The 17,530-nt window shown below is 35.0% G+C and overlaps 1 protein-coding gene across 2 annotated transcripts; it reads left to right on the forward strand.

Moving 5' to 3' along the window:
- The first annotated feature begins 8,947 nt into the window (after positions 1-8,947).
- On the forward strand, positions 8,948-16,694 carry LOC106114103 (zinc finger protein 135). Of its 2 annotated transcripts, none has more exons than XM_013307196.1 (9): positions 8,948-9,085; positions 9,837-9,962; positions 10,353-10,994; positions 12,055-12,257; positions 13,019-13,129; positions 13,789-14,010; positions 14,932-15,043; positions 15,496-15,600; positions 16,436-16,694. In XM_013307196.1, the coding sequence occupies exons 1-9, from the start codon at positions 8,975-8,977 to the stop codon at positions 16,568-16,570; spliced, it is 1,767 nt and encodes a 588-aa protein (XP_013162650.1). In that variant the 5' UTR covers positions 8,948-8,974; the 3' UTR covers positions 16,571-16,694. The 2 variants fall into 2 exon arrangements, with proteins under 2 accessions (XP_013162650.1, XP_013162657.1); XM_013307203.1 differs by lacking the exon at positions 8,948-9,085 and adding an exon at positions 9,212-9,375.
- The last annotated feature ends 836 nt before the right edge of the window (positions 16,695-17,530 follow it).

Raw genomic sequence — 17,530 nt, forward strand, 5'->3', positions numbered from 1 at the left:
TTACATCAACGATAGATAAACTATACCAATACCACGTTGCATATCAAACGCCGAACGTGGCATCAATCAAGATAACTCTAGCCAACCTAAAGGACACCCTACACCACTCAGAAGATATTGATATCCCCAAAGAGGACACAATAACTATACCATCAACACCCAGTTGGCCATCCAAATATATGTACACCTTGGTATTCTTCACTGGTGTCGGAGTAGCAGTCTAGAAACTGCGGTGGAAACCTAGATCGGCGCAAATCACAGCTCAATAAACACACACCTGAAGAAATCCGGCTTCGGTCGCAGCCGTCATTGTTCCTCCATCTTAAGAGGGGAGGAGTTATGTCCTCGTAACTATGTCCTTACACAAGGACAACCTTTGTTATTTAGAATAATTAGGTAATAAGATAACGTATCACATATCTTCCTGGTACTCGATAACAGGAAGACATTATCATTAAGCTTATAGCCCTTTGTTTTTATTTAGAATTTTTATATTTTATTCTTCCTTTTTCTAATCCAAAATTGAAGGTTGTAAATAAATCTTCAAACAAAAGTTAAATAAAAAGCAGCTCTTCAAGGCATAAATTCGAAAAATATGAATACATAGTATCCTATGTCCGTCTCCTGGCTCTAAGCTAGCTCCTCAACAATTTTCAGTCATATCGGTATGAATATATTCGAAGTTTAATCTAAATCCTACCGCTCGTTTCCTTCCTCTTTTTACGTCGTCTTTATAAAACTTTAAATTTTATTGAGATACCGAGGGATTAACCATCCCTGTAACTTATTGTGCTCGTTTCTTGAATCTATAAAGTTCGGGCAAGCAGGTGATTAGCCCACTGGCCTATGCTGTTGGCGAGACTGCCGCTTTTGTCGTTGGGCGCACTGTGGACGCCCTCAGCCCCACTACGGTGACATAGGACTTTAAGTCAGTAAGTCATAACTTATTGCATTTGTATTCCATATTAAATGTAAGCACCATACTTATCCTAATCACCTTTATCTTATCTTGGAAAGCCAAGTTTTTGCCTATCCTCAAAACTTGCAGAACAATATGTCTACTCGTCATGTCAGCATCTGCGGTAACAATCTCCAGAGGATTCTAAAGACAGAAGAATTAAAGAAAATAGTTCGATAGCAATTTAGAAATCTTGGCTTACTACCATTGTCATCACATAGGTATAAAAGAAATAAGAAAACAAGACAAGACTGGTAGGCCCGATGTATAATTTTAATTATCACCCCGAATGTAATGTTAAAAGTCAATGTAATTCTTTGCGTTCAACAATTATAAAAATGTATGGAACACAATTATTTTTTTTATTTTTACGAACATTGATAGCGTAAGAACCCATACCCGTTGGAAGGATACAGAATAAGGCAATAAAGCGAATTGAGGAAAAGCCAGTAACGCAAGCGTTATTATTGAAATCGACAGCAAAACGATAAATTAATTCTCAAGGGTACAATCCTAACTTGACACGGGATCTCTTAGGAATAAGATTCTGTAAAGAACTTCTGCTGGACGTAGGCCTCCCCCATCGATTGACAAGTTTAGGCTGAGTATGATGATGATGATGGTGATAGAACTTCTACGCAGTATAAGTGAAGTTAATATAAAATATTGTAGAGCGAAGAGTCATCCTATAAGAAAGATGGATATTTAAATCTACATAACTAGGTATCACCACGAAAACCCAAAAATCATAAGGCAAGATATCAAACTATATCAATTCAAAATAAACATTTGGACCGTTCATGACAAAGTGCTTGGTGGGGGCATTAACGCTCTGTTATAACCTTATCTAATATGAAAGGGGTGCACAGACAGCAATTGGGCATTGATCCTGGCATTCAAACCCAGTTCCAGGCACTTACGACAGATCGAGAGTAAGCCTTGACCATTGCAAGCCTTTGTCTACCGAGACTGCTACTATAATTGATAACTGCCGGACTACGGTCAGCGTCCGCAACCGACGAGCTTCAGACTCAACATCAATGGCAAATACGAGGGTGAATCAAAAAGTTCTTAGAAGTGCATATATATAAAACCTTTTTGGATCAAGTTCGATATTCAAATTAACGAGTGTCTATCACACTATATTTATGCAGACTGTCACTTGTTTTTGTCAGTTCGTTCGCATGTAATAAATTTTTTTGTGCAACGAGTTGCTAAAAAGTCAAAATTATGGATAAAAGTGAGTTACGTGCGGTGATAAAATATCTGTTTGAAAAAAATGTCTACGAAGGAAATTTTTTTGGACATTCAGCAGACATTAGGGGGTGATGCTGTACCCTATTCTACGGTTGCGTACTGGGTGGCTGAATTTAAAAGAGGTAGATCAAGCTGTAAAGATGACCCGCGTTCTGGGCGGCCTTCAACCTCCGTTTCAGAAGAAAATGTCAAAAAGGTTGAGAATCTGGTTTTGGAAGACAGAAGAATGACTATAAAACATATAGCTGAGATCCTAAAGATATCTTTTGGTAGCGTTCAATCCATTTTAATTGATTCACTGGGGTTCAAAAAAGTGTCTGCAAGATGAGTGCCACGAATGTTCACCGACGAAAACAAAAAGCGACGTAATTTCCAATCGTAATCTCGAAATGTTCCAGCGTGATTCGGATAATTTTTGCCGTCGTCTTGTCACCATGGATGAAACGTGGGTCCACCATTTTGATCCTGAAACTAAAAGACAAAGCATGTCTTGGAAACGGCCATCCTCTCCATCCATCAAGAAATTTCGAGTTGCTCCTACCGCTGGCAAAGTTATGGCCTCTGTGTTCTGGGATAGTGAAGGAATCCTTTTTATTGATTACATGCCAAAAGGCCAGACGATTACTGGACCCTATTAAGCAAATTTAATCCCGAAAGTGCGTGAAGCGATCGATCGGAAGTTGCGCTCAACGCAATCCGCTGCGCTGGCTTCAATCTCCTTGACCACTCACCATATTCTCCGCACTTAGCCCCAAGTGATTTTCACTTATTTCCAAAATTAAAGAAGGAAATTCGTGGTACAAAATTTCACGATAATGACGCGGTTATAGCTGCCGTAGAGGACTTTTTCGAGAGTCAAGGAAATAATTTTTTTTCACAAGGAATAAGGAAGTTAGAAACGCGTTATTCTAAATGCATTGCATTGGAGGAAGATTATGTAGAAAAATAAAATATTATTATTTAAATCTTTGCATTTTTTAATATTGATTCCAAGATTTTTTTGATTCACCCTCGTATAATAACGCAACAGCAACTTTATGCTAGTTTTTCTTTCCCATACCCTCGTCTAATGCCATACTGAACATCGGGAATGATGTTAGTAGCTGTATCATACCAGTCAAGACGGACTTTTAACATTGTTTCAAAAATTTTGCCAAGACATAAAGATAAGGAAATTGGCCTATCCGTGCTAGCAAGTTCTGGTTCTTTGTCTGGCTTGAGAATTGGAATAACACACTGTGACTAATGCCAGGTCGGTACCCAAGGCGAGGCCAGCCGGCAAGACCATGATCCCTAAACGTCCGGCAAGGTCCAGCGGTCCAAAGTGGTCGGCCGAAAGGCCAAAAAGAGAAGGCTGGGGCTCCAGTTGGGCCCCCTGCTGCGCCCTTTCAACACGGCGAGGTGCAGCAAGTCCACAAGTGAACAAGCGGCCATAACCGTAACTAAGCCAGGGTCTCTAACTCCCTCAGAGACTTTGGCCTGGAATCGGTGAAAGTAAGATCAAGTATGATCGGCTCCAAGCTGATGGAGGTGGGTGGGGGACACTTCCAAAGAGACAACCGACCGCCTCACTTCCGAGCTGATTAGTCATTGGGCCCTGGGCGGACGTCGCCCGTCCATCTAAACTTGTAGATTTGAGAGTCACGGGTTTGAACGAGACGGTAACACGTGAGGGAGTTTTAATGTTGATTTTGAATGAATGAAACCATTGCATTTGAGTTAAGTTTCCCAAAATGGATATGTGACTTGCATTTGTAGTCTATCTTACAGGCTATTGGAATGATTTTGAAACTTTAAAAACAAGAACTGCCATTTGAAAGCGTTTCAGATTAAGCTACGCTTGTGGGAGTCAGAGACACTGTCCGGTAACGGATAATATTTCAACACGATCTCTGTGTATCAAAATATTGCATATACTCTGAGTACTCAAGTTACCGTTGGAACAATTTAGCGGTTTCAAATCATGGAAGACTGTTTCTGTTTATTTGCTTTATACAAAATATAATGTACAAAATGCTCCAATACACATAAAAATGGAGTTGATCGAGATTCAAGAAAACTCACTCTTAAAATCAAATTTGTAGACGTAAAGTTATTTTATTTCTATACAAAAAATACTTAGAAACTGCAAATTTTCAAGAAGATTGATTTGTGCGTTTGGCAGTATTTATAAATGCGAACAGTTCTTTTCTTTGATAAGTTAATAAATCAACACATCGTACAAGATTGACTGACGATAATTTGGGAAATTCTTTAAGTCTTTGTAACAGTGGAATCAATCCCAATATCGATTGATTAGTTTCCCAAATTCAAGCTCTCGTCTCATTGATGGAGTATTTAACTTTCGTCGTATGAAAAAATTGCAAATTTAACGATTTAATAATAATATATTTTATTAATTTCATTTTGTAGTTTTAATAAATTGTACTATAAAAACATTGTCGTATTATTGGCACAAGACCAGGCATTGTGGCAATCGATGGGGGAGGCCTACGTCCAGCAGTGGACAAGTTTAAGCTGATGATGATGATGATTATTTCAAGTCTATTATCGATTTCACAAAAAAATATTATCACTACTTTAAAATGCACTAAGTACATTTAAACGCAGTCCGCGAATGTATTCGCACGCTAAAGTTTAGTCATCAACAAGTCAAAGTGCTGAGTGATATTTAATTGAAACCAGGCATCATCGTACGCTACAGGGACGGGGAAACGATACGCAAAGTCTTAAATTTTTTTAATAAAGAAATAAAGAACACCTGTACCCCAGGTCTCTGACCCAAAACATGTCAGGAAGAACAAGACTGCCATTAAAAAAACAAGCCGACTTGGACAAAACACAGTCGACGTCGTTGGAAATCATCTGATCATGTTAAATATAAGTTGTGTATATTCTTCAAAAGATTTGACAGGTAAAAACTACACTTTCATAGTGAATTAACAAAAGCTGGTATGCGATCACCAATAAATAGAATTGCGAACAATTGTAACTGTTACTCTAACAGATATTGGTAAGAATAACTTTAAAAAAAATGTAAAATCCTACCGACCTACAATCGACCTACACGATAAGTCGTAGTGCAGCAATATCGAGACCATCGCAAAAGAATTCGGATGGAGCAGCGTTGCAACAGTTGCGAAGACAAAATAAAATGTACAAAATGCTCCAATACACATAAAAATGGAGTTGATCGAGATTCAAGAAAACTCACTCTTAAAATCCAAATTTGAAGACGTAAAGTTATGTTATTTCTACAAAAAATACTTACGAGTAGAAAGTGACAATTTTCAAGAAGATTGATTTGTGCGTTTGGCAGTATTTATAAATGCGAACAGTTCTCTTCTTTGATAAAAGTTAATAAGTCAACACATCGTACAAGATTGACTGACCATAATTTGGAAAATTCTTTATGTCTTTGTAACAGTGCCTTAAAGTCTTTGTAAGGCCCTTAAAATCTACTATTTGTGTCTGTGAGTAGTAAACATGTTGTATCGGAAACCATGAGCTACTGCTCACCCAGAAACATATACAAACAGAAAAGTATATGACATAATTCTGAAATTTATAACCTTGCAAAGTGGCCTGGAAAATAACACGACAGTCCGATCTTCAGGAACAGAGTTGCAGGGAACTAGAAGTGTTGGTTGATTACACTGGGACCCATGACATTTTTATTAACACCAATGTTGCAACCAAATCACTCTTGCAATAATGCAGAAATGAATTACAAGTATTCAAATAAGCACAAGAAGTATAGTCGAAAGATTTTTTGGAATTTGGAAAAGGTTCCCTTGCTTCCTTTGTGCCTGAGAATAAATGAATAAATGTGATCTACATGCCTCCTGCTCTGTGGCTTTTCATTACAAAGGATCTTTCAACAAGAACGGGTCGATGTTTACAATCTGTGGCGGCCATTTTGTTTTGGCGGCATCTGTCAAATCTGTTTTTTCTTATTCAGTCACTGATCTTTCTTATGCAGTTCTTTTCTCTAGTGTGTCACGGCTATTTGAAACGTATGAAAGCAGTTCCATGAGAAAGGTAGTGTGGTAAGACCTGCATCAGTAAGGAGCTAAAACCGCTCAAGAAAACCGGTACATCCGACTGACTGCGCGGTCAAAAACCCCGACTAAGGGAATCCATTGGCATTGGCGTTAGTGATCAAACCATTCGGAATCGACTCCACGAGGACGAGCATCATTCTAGAATGCGAGTTATTCGTTTAAAAGTATCAAAGGTACACCGGGCAGCAGGACAGGACCATAGACAATTGGAGGACAGTACTCTACAGATGAGAATATTGTTAAGTATTTTAGCTATGTCAGACGTGTCAGTGTATGGATATTAAAGGAGAACGTTTTATAGAACGCATCCACGGTACTGATTGTTATGGAAGCCCAAATACACGGATTCAATATGGAGCGGTAGCTTGTTGGGCAAAACAGAGCTGCTGATCTGGAACTAAAGGACAATAACTGCAGTTAAGTTGAGCAAGAAATCCGATCTCATGTCATCCCATATTCACAAAGGGTAGGTGTGGTTCACACTAAGCCTGCAACCCACTGTCATATTTTTTTGTAACTGTATATGTTGTATTTCTGTTATCATGACAAGAAAGAAGTTTTTATTTATTTATAATATGGATTGTGAGGTGTCATTTGAGTTGACGGTAGACTGATTTTGGAAGACGGAAACCAATTTTTTCCTCTATTTCAATAAATAACACATAAAGATTAATCAACATCACAGGGGACCGAAGAGCTGGCAGCTAACTCGGTCAAAGAATTAGTTTAGCTGTACAGAGGGGGAACGCTGCCAGTATCTTCGGGACCTTGCCTAAAGGTACTCCTTTTAATAACATATTTTAGTGAATTATTCGTTTTTTTTTTAATATTTTATTTCATATATTATAGAAATAAGGATGTACAATAAAATATATCTTAAATATATTTTCTTATAAACAAATTGTATGTAACAATGACTGAAAAAGGCAAAATGTACAAATAAACCAGTTTGAACAACCCTATGTAAGTGGGACATCATGGAGATGATGACATCTTGACAGTCGAGGCAGCCACTTAATTACAATATCTAAGTAACCCATTGACATTACCAACTAAGTACACATCTTTTGTTTAGATATACTGTTTGATCCTTCTTAATAATATTTCTCACTTATGTTAAGAAATAAAGATTGTTTAACACATTTTCAAAATTCTTCAACTTTGTAAAATCATGATTATTTTGTGAAGCTAATGCTAATTATATCGAAAACGGTACAAAAATATTTTTTATAATAAAATAAATGTTGCCAATAATATAGATTTTTTATTTTTTTTCAGTAAATGTTAAGCGTTTATGAGAAAAACTATTTTTTATTGAGTAAAAATCTTTTATTATGCATTTAAGGGTAAGTGATATCTGTAGTTTAATGTTTTTTAATCAAACTAACCGACCAATGGATACACTTATACCCTATGAGTTTTTGTACTTTTGAATATAAAGATGAAGATATTCCCTTTTTCTGCACATCTCTGCCACTGCTTAATACACTAATCTATCCAATTCTTTAATTAGAAAAATGGCAAATGGAAGATTGGATATGGCAGGATAATTTTGTGTAAATTGTAGAACATAAGTCAAAGATAGAGGTTCTATAATAACCAAATTATAGAATTACATTGCAATTATAAGCACAAAATACTACAATAGTTATTTTATGTGTTAAGACAAAATACTGGAGTCCGACCAAAAGATAAACGAGACGCACCAGCCATGCAATCCAAAAACTGACAGAACAAAAATACCATAACACTGTCTCTTGATACAAAAAAACAAGAAACAAAGCTACCTCAATGAGCCAATAACCTTTTGACTTTGAATAATAAGTGAGAATTGTGGAAAAAACTAACAAAACCTTGACACAATCGACCAAATTTGAACAAACAAAACAAAGTATTAATATCAACTGATTTCATCAGATTAAATTGAACAAAACTTTAACTAATACCAACGTAAGACTTTTCGAAAATCTCTTGGTGATAATGGCCAACCATCTCTAATGACGTTCAAGAAGTCCGGCATTGTGAACTAAATTTTTTCCATTTTTTTGTTTAATCTGTTATACATATATGTAAATAATAAACAATTTTTTCACAAAAATGCAATAAAAAAACGTGCGGATTGTTAAATTATTTAAATATGCAATATGCAAAAAATAAAACGACAAAACCCAACAAAAGGAAAGAGAATTGTCTAATTTTACCACAGAGCAAATTTCAAACTCGCTGGATAAAATTGATGTTTGATTTCAAAGAGCAAAAGAACTTATTTCAAATTCCATTTTATATACTCTTTGTCAAATACTGTAAATAAAATAAAATCCAAAAAGATCCATAGTAAAACCATCCGTAAAAAACATCGTGCATATAAAAAGTATGTAAAAATCTCATATTTTAACTTTCAAATCTCTTGTACATCAAAAACTTTTACACTTTTTATACAATCTATCCAAGACAGTAACTGATTGTAACCCAATAGTAACCATTTAATATACTCTTTGTGGTAACGCTCAAAATAAACACTGGCACGCATCTAGAAACACTGATGTTTATGTCAATTTCAAGTTGATTATCGTTTTTTTCTCGTATTCGTTTTTATTTTCGTAAATAATGTTTTATAATATGCGTATATATGTATATTGGTTACTAAAAAAAATCTATATAATTAAAAGGGATTTAATTAAATTCTAGCATAAAAATGAATATTAAAGAGGAAGTAGTTAATTTTTGTTATGGTTGTTTAAGTTTCAATCGAAATGTAGCTCCTTTAGGTGAATTGTCAGATCTGTTTTATATTTTAAAACCACAGGTAATTATATTTTATATATTTTAATAATGAAGCAAGTTATCTGTTGTGTGCCAGGACTATGTCAAATGGATGAACGTATTTTTTGCATTATTTCTAGATTACGGGTGCGATTTACGTTGTTATAAAAATCTCTCTGTCTTGTATCCATCAAATATAGTAAATACGCGTTTAAAACATACCTATATATACGCCCTTAAAATATAATATTTAAAACTAAAGTTCACCATGGAATCATAAACTAACTAGCTATCGCCCTCAACTCTATCCGCGTCGAATTAAGCAAAAACATACTGAGTAGCTTATATGTTATTCCAGACTATGTTTTTTTTTTATATCAAAAGGTGGCAAACGAGCGAGCGGCCACCTGAAATAGCGAAGTGACCGTTGCCCATAAACATACGCAATTGCATATGTGTTGCCTACCTTTAATCGACGGAGGAGATGATGCACAGAAAGAAAATTCCCTTTCCATGCATCCTCTGGGCCAATTCGAGCGAAGATGTTAAAGTGGGCTCTTCCACTGTTAAACATGTTGTTTTACATCTGTACGAAATTTAATCAAGATCCCTTGTGCTCTGTTCTGAAGATGTCTTCCATCATCCATCTAAATATTCACATTTGTAATATTATAAACAAAGATTTGATTCCTTGCATTGAATAGGCTCCGAAACAACAACCATTTTAAATCATCACTATCCATACAAACCTTTCCATTTCTGTTAAGTTAAAAAGAAAAATACTCATTTCACAGACATGTATGATATACAACATTGTACTTCTTTGTTGGGAGTGCAGAAGTATTTTGAAGAAGACTCGGAGATTCCGAGAGAGGATCCAGCAGGCTCAGTTGCTGTTGCAAACACCTGAATTTTATCTTGTAAGTTTGACTTAAGTTTTTTTTTTCATTTTACAATAAAAATATATCTTTAATATATAAACCGCAGTGGTTTCTCTCTAGTGCTAAAGTGATTCGGACATAATTAATATTTTAGCTCGCACTTAATATTAATACTTTTAAAATCATATTATGTAGCATAAACCAGCTGCCACATGCGACTCCATCCATGCAGTAATGAAAAAACTTATTAGCCTATGTGTTCTTGCAGACTATGTTCTATATGTATGCCAAATTTCATCATGATCTGTTGAGCCAATCTGGACATCCATCCAAACTTTTGTATTTATAATATTAGTAAGAGTAAGATTTATACACAGACTATGTATTATATAAGTAGACAGCTATTTTTAATATTTTAATTTATTCCAGAATCATTCCACGTCTTGTCTATCAACGTTACAATCAAAAATTATTGATAATAATTGTGAAATTGTATATGAAAGTTACAATGGAGATAAAATTAAATTAGAAATACACAGAGAACACGATGAAGTACCTTTAAATGATGAAGAAATATTAATTGAACCAAAAGAAGAAATTCTCGATGAAATTATTGAACAGGACACCGAACAATTAATTATTAAAGATAATTTATTTGATGAATTTAAAAACGAGACAAACCAAAACGAATCTGAAGCATATAATAAAACAAAAGGTAACAATCAAATAGATATAACAAAAATCAAATCGGAAGACATACAGACAGACACATTTGATTATAGCGATGAAGCTAATAAAGATTATAAAGTGAAAAAAAGGAAAAAAAAGAAAGTTGTAGCTGAATTAAGACCTTGTAGATATACAAAAAGAGAATTGATTAACAGAAATACTATAAATATGGAAAGATATTATTTTACAAGTGATGTTAATGAGCAAGTTCTAGAAGAGATTTACGATAGAAGAATGTCTTTGAAATATTTAGCAAAACCTAAATATAAATGTATATTATGTATGGTAAAGTTTAATAGAGAAATTGATAAAGAAAGACATAACACTTTGAAACATTTGCCTGTAAGTAATATTTTGTTTTAACTATCGCCTGCAACTCCATCCGAGTGGTATAAAAATTACTTAGTATCCTATGTGTTCTTCCAGACTATGTTCCATCCATTCAACCATTCTGGAGACACCTTCTCACATCATTATCAGCTCACTATAGATCCCCATCGAGGGGCTCGGAGCCTACCATAAGTTAGGGCTAGGCCATAGTCAACCACGCTGGCCAAATGCGGGTTGACTTCACATATCTTTGACTTTCTCAGATATGTGCATCATCATGATGTTTTCCTTCACCGTAAGAACATAGGATAAATGTACATATGTAAATTTGAAATAGAAAAACATTGGTACTTGGCGGGATTCGAACCCGGAACTTGTAAATTGCAAGTCAAATGCTTAAACCCCTGATCCACCGACGCTCTCACTTCTAACATATATCCATCTTAACATTCGCATTTATGATATTAGTAAGATTTAAAAATGTGAATGTTTAGTTGGATGGATGTTTGTTACTGCTCAAAGGACTTTGATTAAATTTGGTATAAATGTAGAACATAACATGGAAGAACACATAGGCTACTAATTATTTTTTATTTTTAATCTGCTTGGATAGAGTCGCGGGCAGATACTAGTAATATACAGCATGTCCCAAAATTCAATAAATTTTAAAAAATCCAACTCTTTTTGTTTAAAAGTTACATTAACACGTTAGCTGCCATGTCGGAATATGTGTCCTACAAGCCATACTTCCATTCAACACCTCGCTGTGGCTTGTCGGACGCTTTTTAATCGAATTGTTGTATACAGCGTGACCTGCAAGGCTGTAGCGGACTATATGTCCGACGAATTGTAAATATGTAAATAATAAGTATATGAGCAATGTAAATAAGGTATTACTATATTTTTAGGTCTTTTTAAATGGTTTTTGACAAAATTATTATAAAAAATTTTTTTTTTTCGTTTTTCGAAAAATCATTTTGGCAGCTAACGTGTTAACTTTAGTGTGGAAGAACACATAGACTATAAATTAAATGTTTTTAAACGATAGCTGTTATATAAATTGGTATTACAGGTTAGAGGTCCCTATACATGTTGCGAATGTCTTAATTATAAAGCTCAAAGTCTAACAAAGTTACATAAACATTGGAAGACGCACAAAATGTATAAATGTCTTCTATGTCCAGACGTGTCTACGGATAAAAGTGAAATCATACAACATTTGATAAGGAAACACAAATACATATTCCAATGTTTGGAGTGCGGGAAAGATTTTTAGTAAGTATTAAAAAAAAATAAAAAAAAAAACATCAGCCTGTATATAACTCAGGAGATGAATACGAATCAAATGACACCTCACACATTAAGATCTGTTCAGACATACAAGTTCTAAATAATTATGTGAAAAATCTTTTATCAGTCCGATTCAAAAGAAAAAAAAAAATACTTTGTCTGCATTGTTCAGTTGAAAGTTTCAGTCGCTTACACTACAGGATGTTATAAAATTTACATACAAAACATACATACAGGTAAAAATACATTTTTACTTTTTGTTGCATATATAAAAAGTAGCTGTCGCCCGCGACTCTGTCCGCGCGGGATTAAAAATAGATGTCGTCCGATTTTCAGACCTACTCAATATGCTCACAAAATTTCATGAGAATCGGTCAAGCCGTTTCGGAGGAATATAGGAACGAAAATTGTGACACGAGAATTTTATATTTATCTATCTATCTATATTTTATAACCGCGCGGACGGAGTCGCGGGCGACAGCTAGTAATGTCTCAAATAATGAACATCCATTAGCGAGTAACTAGAGTAAGAGAGAAACCTGTATAAGCAAGAAAAAATAGTTCTGTTCAGAAGACGCGAGGTAGGCAACGCATATGCAATTGCGTATGTCTATGGGCAGTCACTTCGCTATTTCAGCGATTTTAGGTGACTCGCTCGTTTGCCATCTTATGATATAAAAAAAAAAAGATTTTCTTACCCAGTGTTTATTGTATTTACTTGTACAATAATATAATTAGTATTTTAGCCTTTGCCGAGATATATTTCGCCATTACGATGAGGCTCATCATCTTCTTTGTATTTGTGACCATTGTGGGAAGACTTACAATCGGAAGAACCAACTTGAACAACATATGATGTAAGTATTTTAATTTTTAAGTAATTTCTTTTTAATATTACAAGGTATAGGAGCGTCGGTGGCTCAGTCGTCAATCACTTGACTTGCAATCTGCAGGTCCTGGGTTCAAATCCCGCCGTTTTTCGATTTCCGATTTACATATGTACATTTATCCGACGTTCTTACGGTGAAGGAAAACATCGTCATGCACATATCTGAGAAAGTCAAAGATATGTGTGAAGTCAACCCGCACTTGCCTAATGTGGTTGACTATAGCTTAATAACCCTTAACTTAGGGTAGGCTCCGAGCCCCTCGGTGGGGACATATAGTGAGCTGATTATGATGATGATTACAAGGTATCGGTGGGTTAGGGGTTAAGCACTTGATATGCAATCTGCAGGTCTTGGATTCGAATCCCGATATGTACCAATGTTTTTCTATTTCCAATTTACATATGTACATTTATCTTATGTTGTTACGGTGAAGGAAAACATCGTGATGCTGCACATATCTAAGAAAGTCAAAGATATGTGTGAAGTCAACCCGCACTTGCCTAATGTGGTTGACTATAGCTTAATAACCCTTAACTTAGGGTAGACTCCGAGCCCCTAAGTGGGTACGTAGCGAGCTGATGATGAAATGACAGCTGCCAAATGTATTTATTTTCAAATTTTGACAGATATAAACATCTACCTAGGAAATGTGATATTTGTGGACAAGTTTGTAAATCGGCGCACAGTTTAGGCGCTCATAAACGTATCTGTCGTCCTGATAAGCATTTTGATGGTAACGCACCTGAGTTGTCTTATTGTGTCGAATGTGACAAACAATATGATTCTGTTGAGAAATATCAAAATCATCTTAGAACTGCAGTCCAACATAAATCACCGTTAACAGTCAGGTATGTATTAGGAAGAAAATACGACACTTCCGATGTATCGGCGCAACATTAGCTTTAGTTAAATATCAACGTTTATGTCCCCTCATTACATCTGACAGCTTGACTTGGCAACGAAAGCGCGCTTGCGTCAACTGATTCGAATATCTTTTAAAAGTATCACTTGATGGTCTATGGTCAATATGGCCATACAAACTAATAGCCCCATCTCAATGTCAATAATAGTGGTAGAGCCCGCTTTAACATCTTCTCACGAATTGTCTTCACACATAAGACAGGCGTCAAGTGGAAGCAATTCCAACTACAGTCTGATGAGTGTGTGTACCGGAGACCTAATTTAGTCTTCTTTCCCTTCCCACCCTTTTTCTTTTAAGGAAAGGATGGGAAGTGGAAGTGAACTTTTCGGATGAGAGGATGCACGGAAAGGGAAGATATTTTCTTTCTGTGCATCCTCTCCTCCGTCGATTAAAGGTACGTTAATCGAATTCAGTTCTTAAGAAAGATCGATTTTCTTACATCATTGTTTAAAAATAAAATGAGAGAGACTCACGTAAAATTGTAATGTCGTTTATTTAATTATTACAATAAATATTCAATCGATTTTTTTAGAAAATTGTGCTATAAGTTATTATAAAAAATTATGACCAACGTCACACGGTTGCGTTTTGCATTCGCATTTGGTAAAATGTCAAATGCACTGACCTCTATATATAGACTGGCTATAAGACTTTGTATTTTGTGCCTATTTGATTCTTACCACTTTTGGCGCGGACTAAGCAAGAGCTACCATTTTCAATCAATCGCCTATCCATTTATTCAAATGTGACATTATAAAATAGCACTGTCATATATAAAACCTTTTTTGATATTTTTTTTAAAATGATATTTCACTTTTTTTTTTAACTTCTGAATTGTATTTTTCAGTTTCCCTTGTCCTGATTGTGGAAAAACTTTTAGTAGAAAAGTTTATATGAGTAATCATTACCAGTTAGTTCATATGAAGAAATCTCAACATTATTGTGATATTTGTAATAAGGTAATTAAGATATACTAATACTGACCCGCGACTACGTCCGCGTTGTATTAAAAAGAATTAGTCTATGTGTTCTTCCAGACTATGTTCTATATTTATGACAAATTTCATCAAGATCCATTCAGCTGTTCTGGAGATATCTTCTAACAAACATCTAAACATTCGCATTTATAATATTAGTAAGATATGTTTTTGTCTTTCTTACTGTGAAGGAAATCATCGTGATGCTGCACATATCTGAGAAAGTCAAAGATATGTATGAAGTCAACCCGCACTTGGCCAGCGTGGATGACTATGGCCCAGACACTCTTAACTTAGGGTAGGTTCCGAGCACCTCAGTGGGAACGTATAGTGAGCTGATGATGATGTCTTTGGCATTAACAATTTTTCATTTTATTATTAGTTAGGTTGTAAACTGACTGAGTTTAAAATTTAACGGTAAATTATTGTTTCAGTATTTTAGTTCGGCATTTTCTCTACGCACTCATAGAGAGAGTGTCCACGAGAAGAAATATCCACCAAAAGATAAGATATGTGACATTTGTGGAAAAGGCTTTAGGGTAAGTATTTTTTATATTACAAGAAAAAAAAACTGATCATAGATAAAAAAAAAATCCAATGCCATAGAGTAAGCGGTCACTTAAGTTCGCCGAAATGGCGAAGCAACAGTGAGTAGACATCCATAATTAAAGTCTGTAGTAGTAAAAAAAAATAGTAGTCTATGTGTTCTTCCAGACTATGTTCTATATGTATACCAAATTTAAACATGATCCATTCAGCTGTTTTAGAGATACCTTCTGACAAACATCCATACATCCAAACATTCACATTTATAATGACTTACTAATATTATAAATGCGAATGTTTAGATGGATTGATGTTTGTATCGTCAAAACAGCTCAACAGATCTTGATGAAATTTGTCATAGATGTAGAACATAGTCTAGAAGAACACATAGACTAAACATTTTTTTCTAATTCAGATTCATATAAATATTAGTAAGATATGGCATTAAATTAACACTAAGTATTTTAAAGTCATGTATATAATTAAAGAAGAAGAGCGTCGGTGGCTCAGTGGTCAAGCACTTGACTTGCAATCTGCATGTCCTGGGTTCGAATCCCGCCATGTACCAATGTGTTTTTCTATTTCTGATTTACATATGTACATTTATCTGACGTTCTTACGGTGAAGGAAAACATCGTGATGCAACCTGAACATATCTGTGAAGTAATTCAAAGATATGTGTGAAGTCAACCAACCCGCACTTGGCCAGCGTGTTTGACTATGGCCTAATCACCCTTAACTTAGGGTAGACTCCGATCCCCTCGGTGGGGACGTATAGTGAGCTGATGATGATGATGATGATATAATTAAAATGTAATCAATTTCCAGGTAAATACAATTCTCAACAATCATAAACGAACTCATACTGGAGAGAAACCATACCAATGTTCTTTTTGTCCGGCAGCGTTTGCTCAAAATTCTGCCAAAAAGACCCATGAGAAAGCAAAACATAAAACAAATTAAAAGAAATTATTAAAAGGATTACATTCTATCAATTTCTGTGGTATTTAACACTTAAAATAATATTAAAACTTAATACTGTATTATTCCAAAAAATTTAACTTATATTGTGTCTATTTAAGATAGATGAGTTTGACAACTGACGTCTATGAAATATAGAATTAATTTTGTATGAGGTTTAATGTTGTACTTAATGGACGGTCATAGTGTCGAACCATCACGCACGAGTAGCTGTGAACTATCGAGAATCGGTCTTATAATAACATTAAATGGACAGACCAACATGTCAAGAAGCTCTCGCTAAACAATTGGATTAAGGACCCAATACAAAAAGCAGTTATCCTAGAAACCGCACGCATCTTGAGACGGTTCCTGTCTCTGCAGCCCTCACCACCGTGCTGGCCGTTATAGTCACGGTATAAAATGGTTAACATATGTTTAAGCTAGAAGAAAGTCTATTTTTTTATAGTAAGGTCCATATGACAGTTGTATGATATTTTGTCCTAAGTGGGAAGGTAATTTGATTCTTTACATGTGACTTTAGAGTGTTGGTGACTTAGCGGTTAAAGCACTTAACTTGTAATCTACTAATATAATATAGTTTCGGGTTCGAATGCAATGTGTTTATATATATGTACATTTATCCTATGTTGTTACCTAAGTCAAAGATATGTGTGAAGTCTTGCACTGGACCAGCATTCACTATCACATATTCTCACTTAGGGTAGACTCCGAAACCCTCAGCGGGAATAGTGAGCTGATGATGACTTACTATGTAGGATATTGTGTTGTGTGTATCTTCTTTTGAGGTTTAAAAGACGTACGTTAAAATCAATTTAATTTTAATATTTCAATTCCGTAATGTAAAATAAACTAATATATAAATTTAATAATAGTTTTATTAAATTTCTAATTATACATATATTATTCAGCCTTATCATACATTTTGTATTGTAATTAGTA

Source organism: Papilio xuthus, unplaced genomic scaffold (assembly GCF_000836235.2).
Source record: "Papilio xuthus unplaced genomic scaffold, Pxut_1.1 DF829673.1, whole genome shotgun sequence".
NCBI lineage: Eukaryota > Metazoa > Arthropoda > Insecta > Lepidoptera > Papilionidae > Papilio > Papilio xuthus.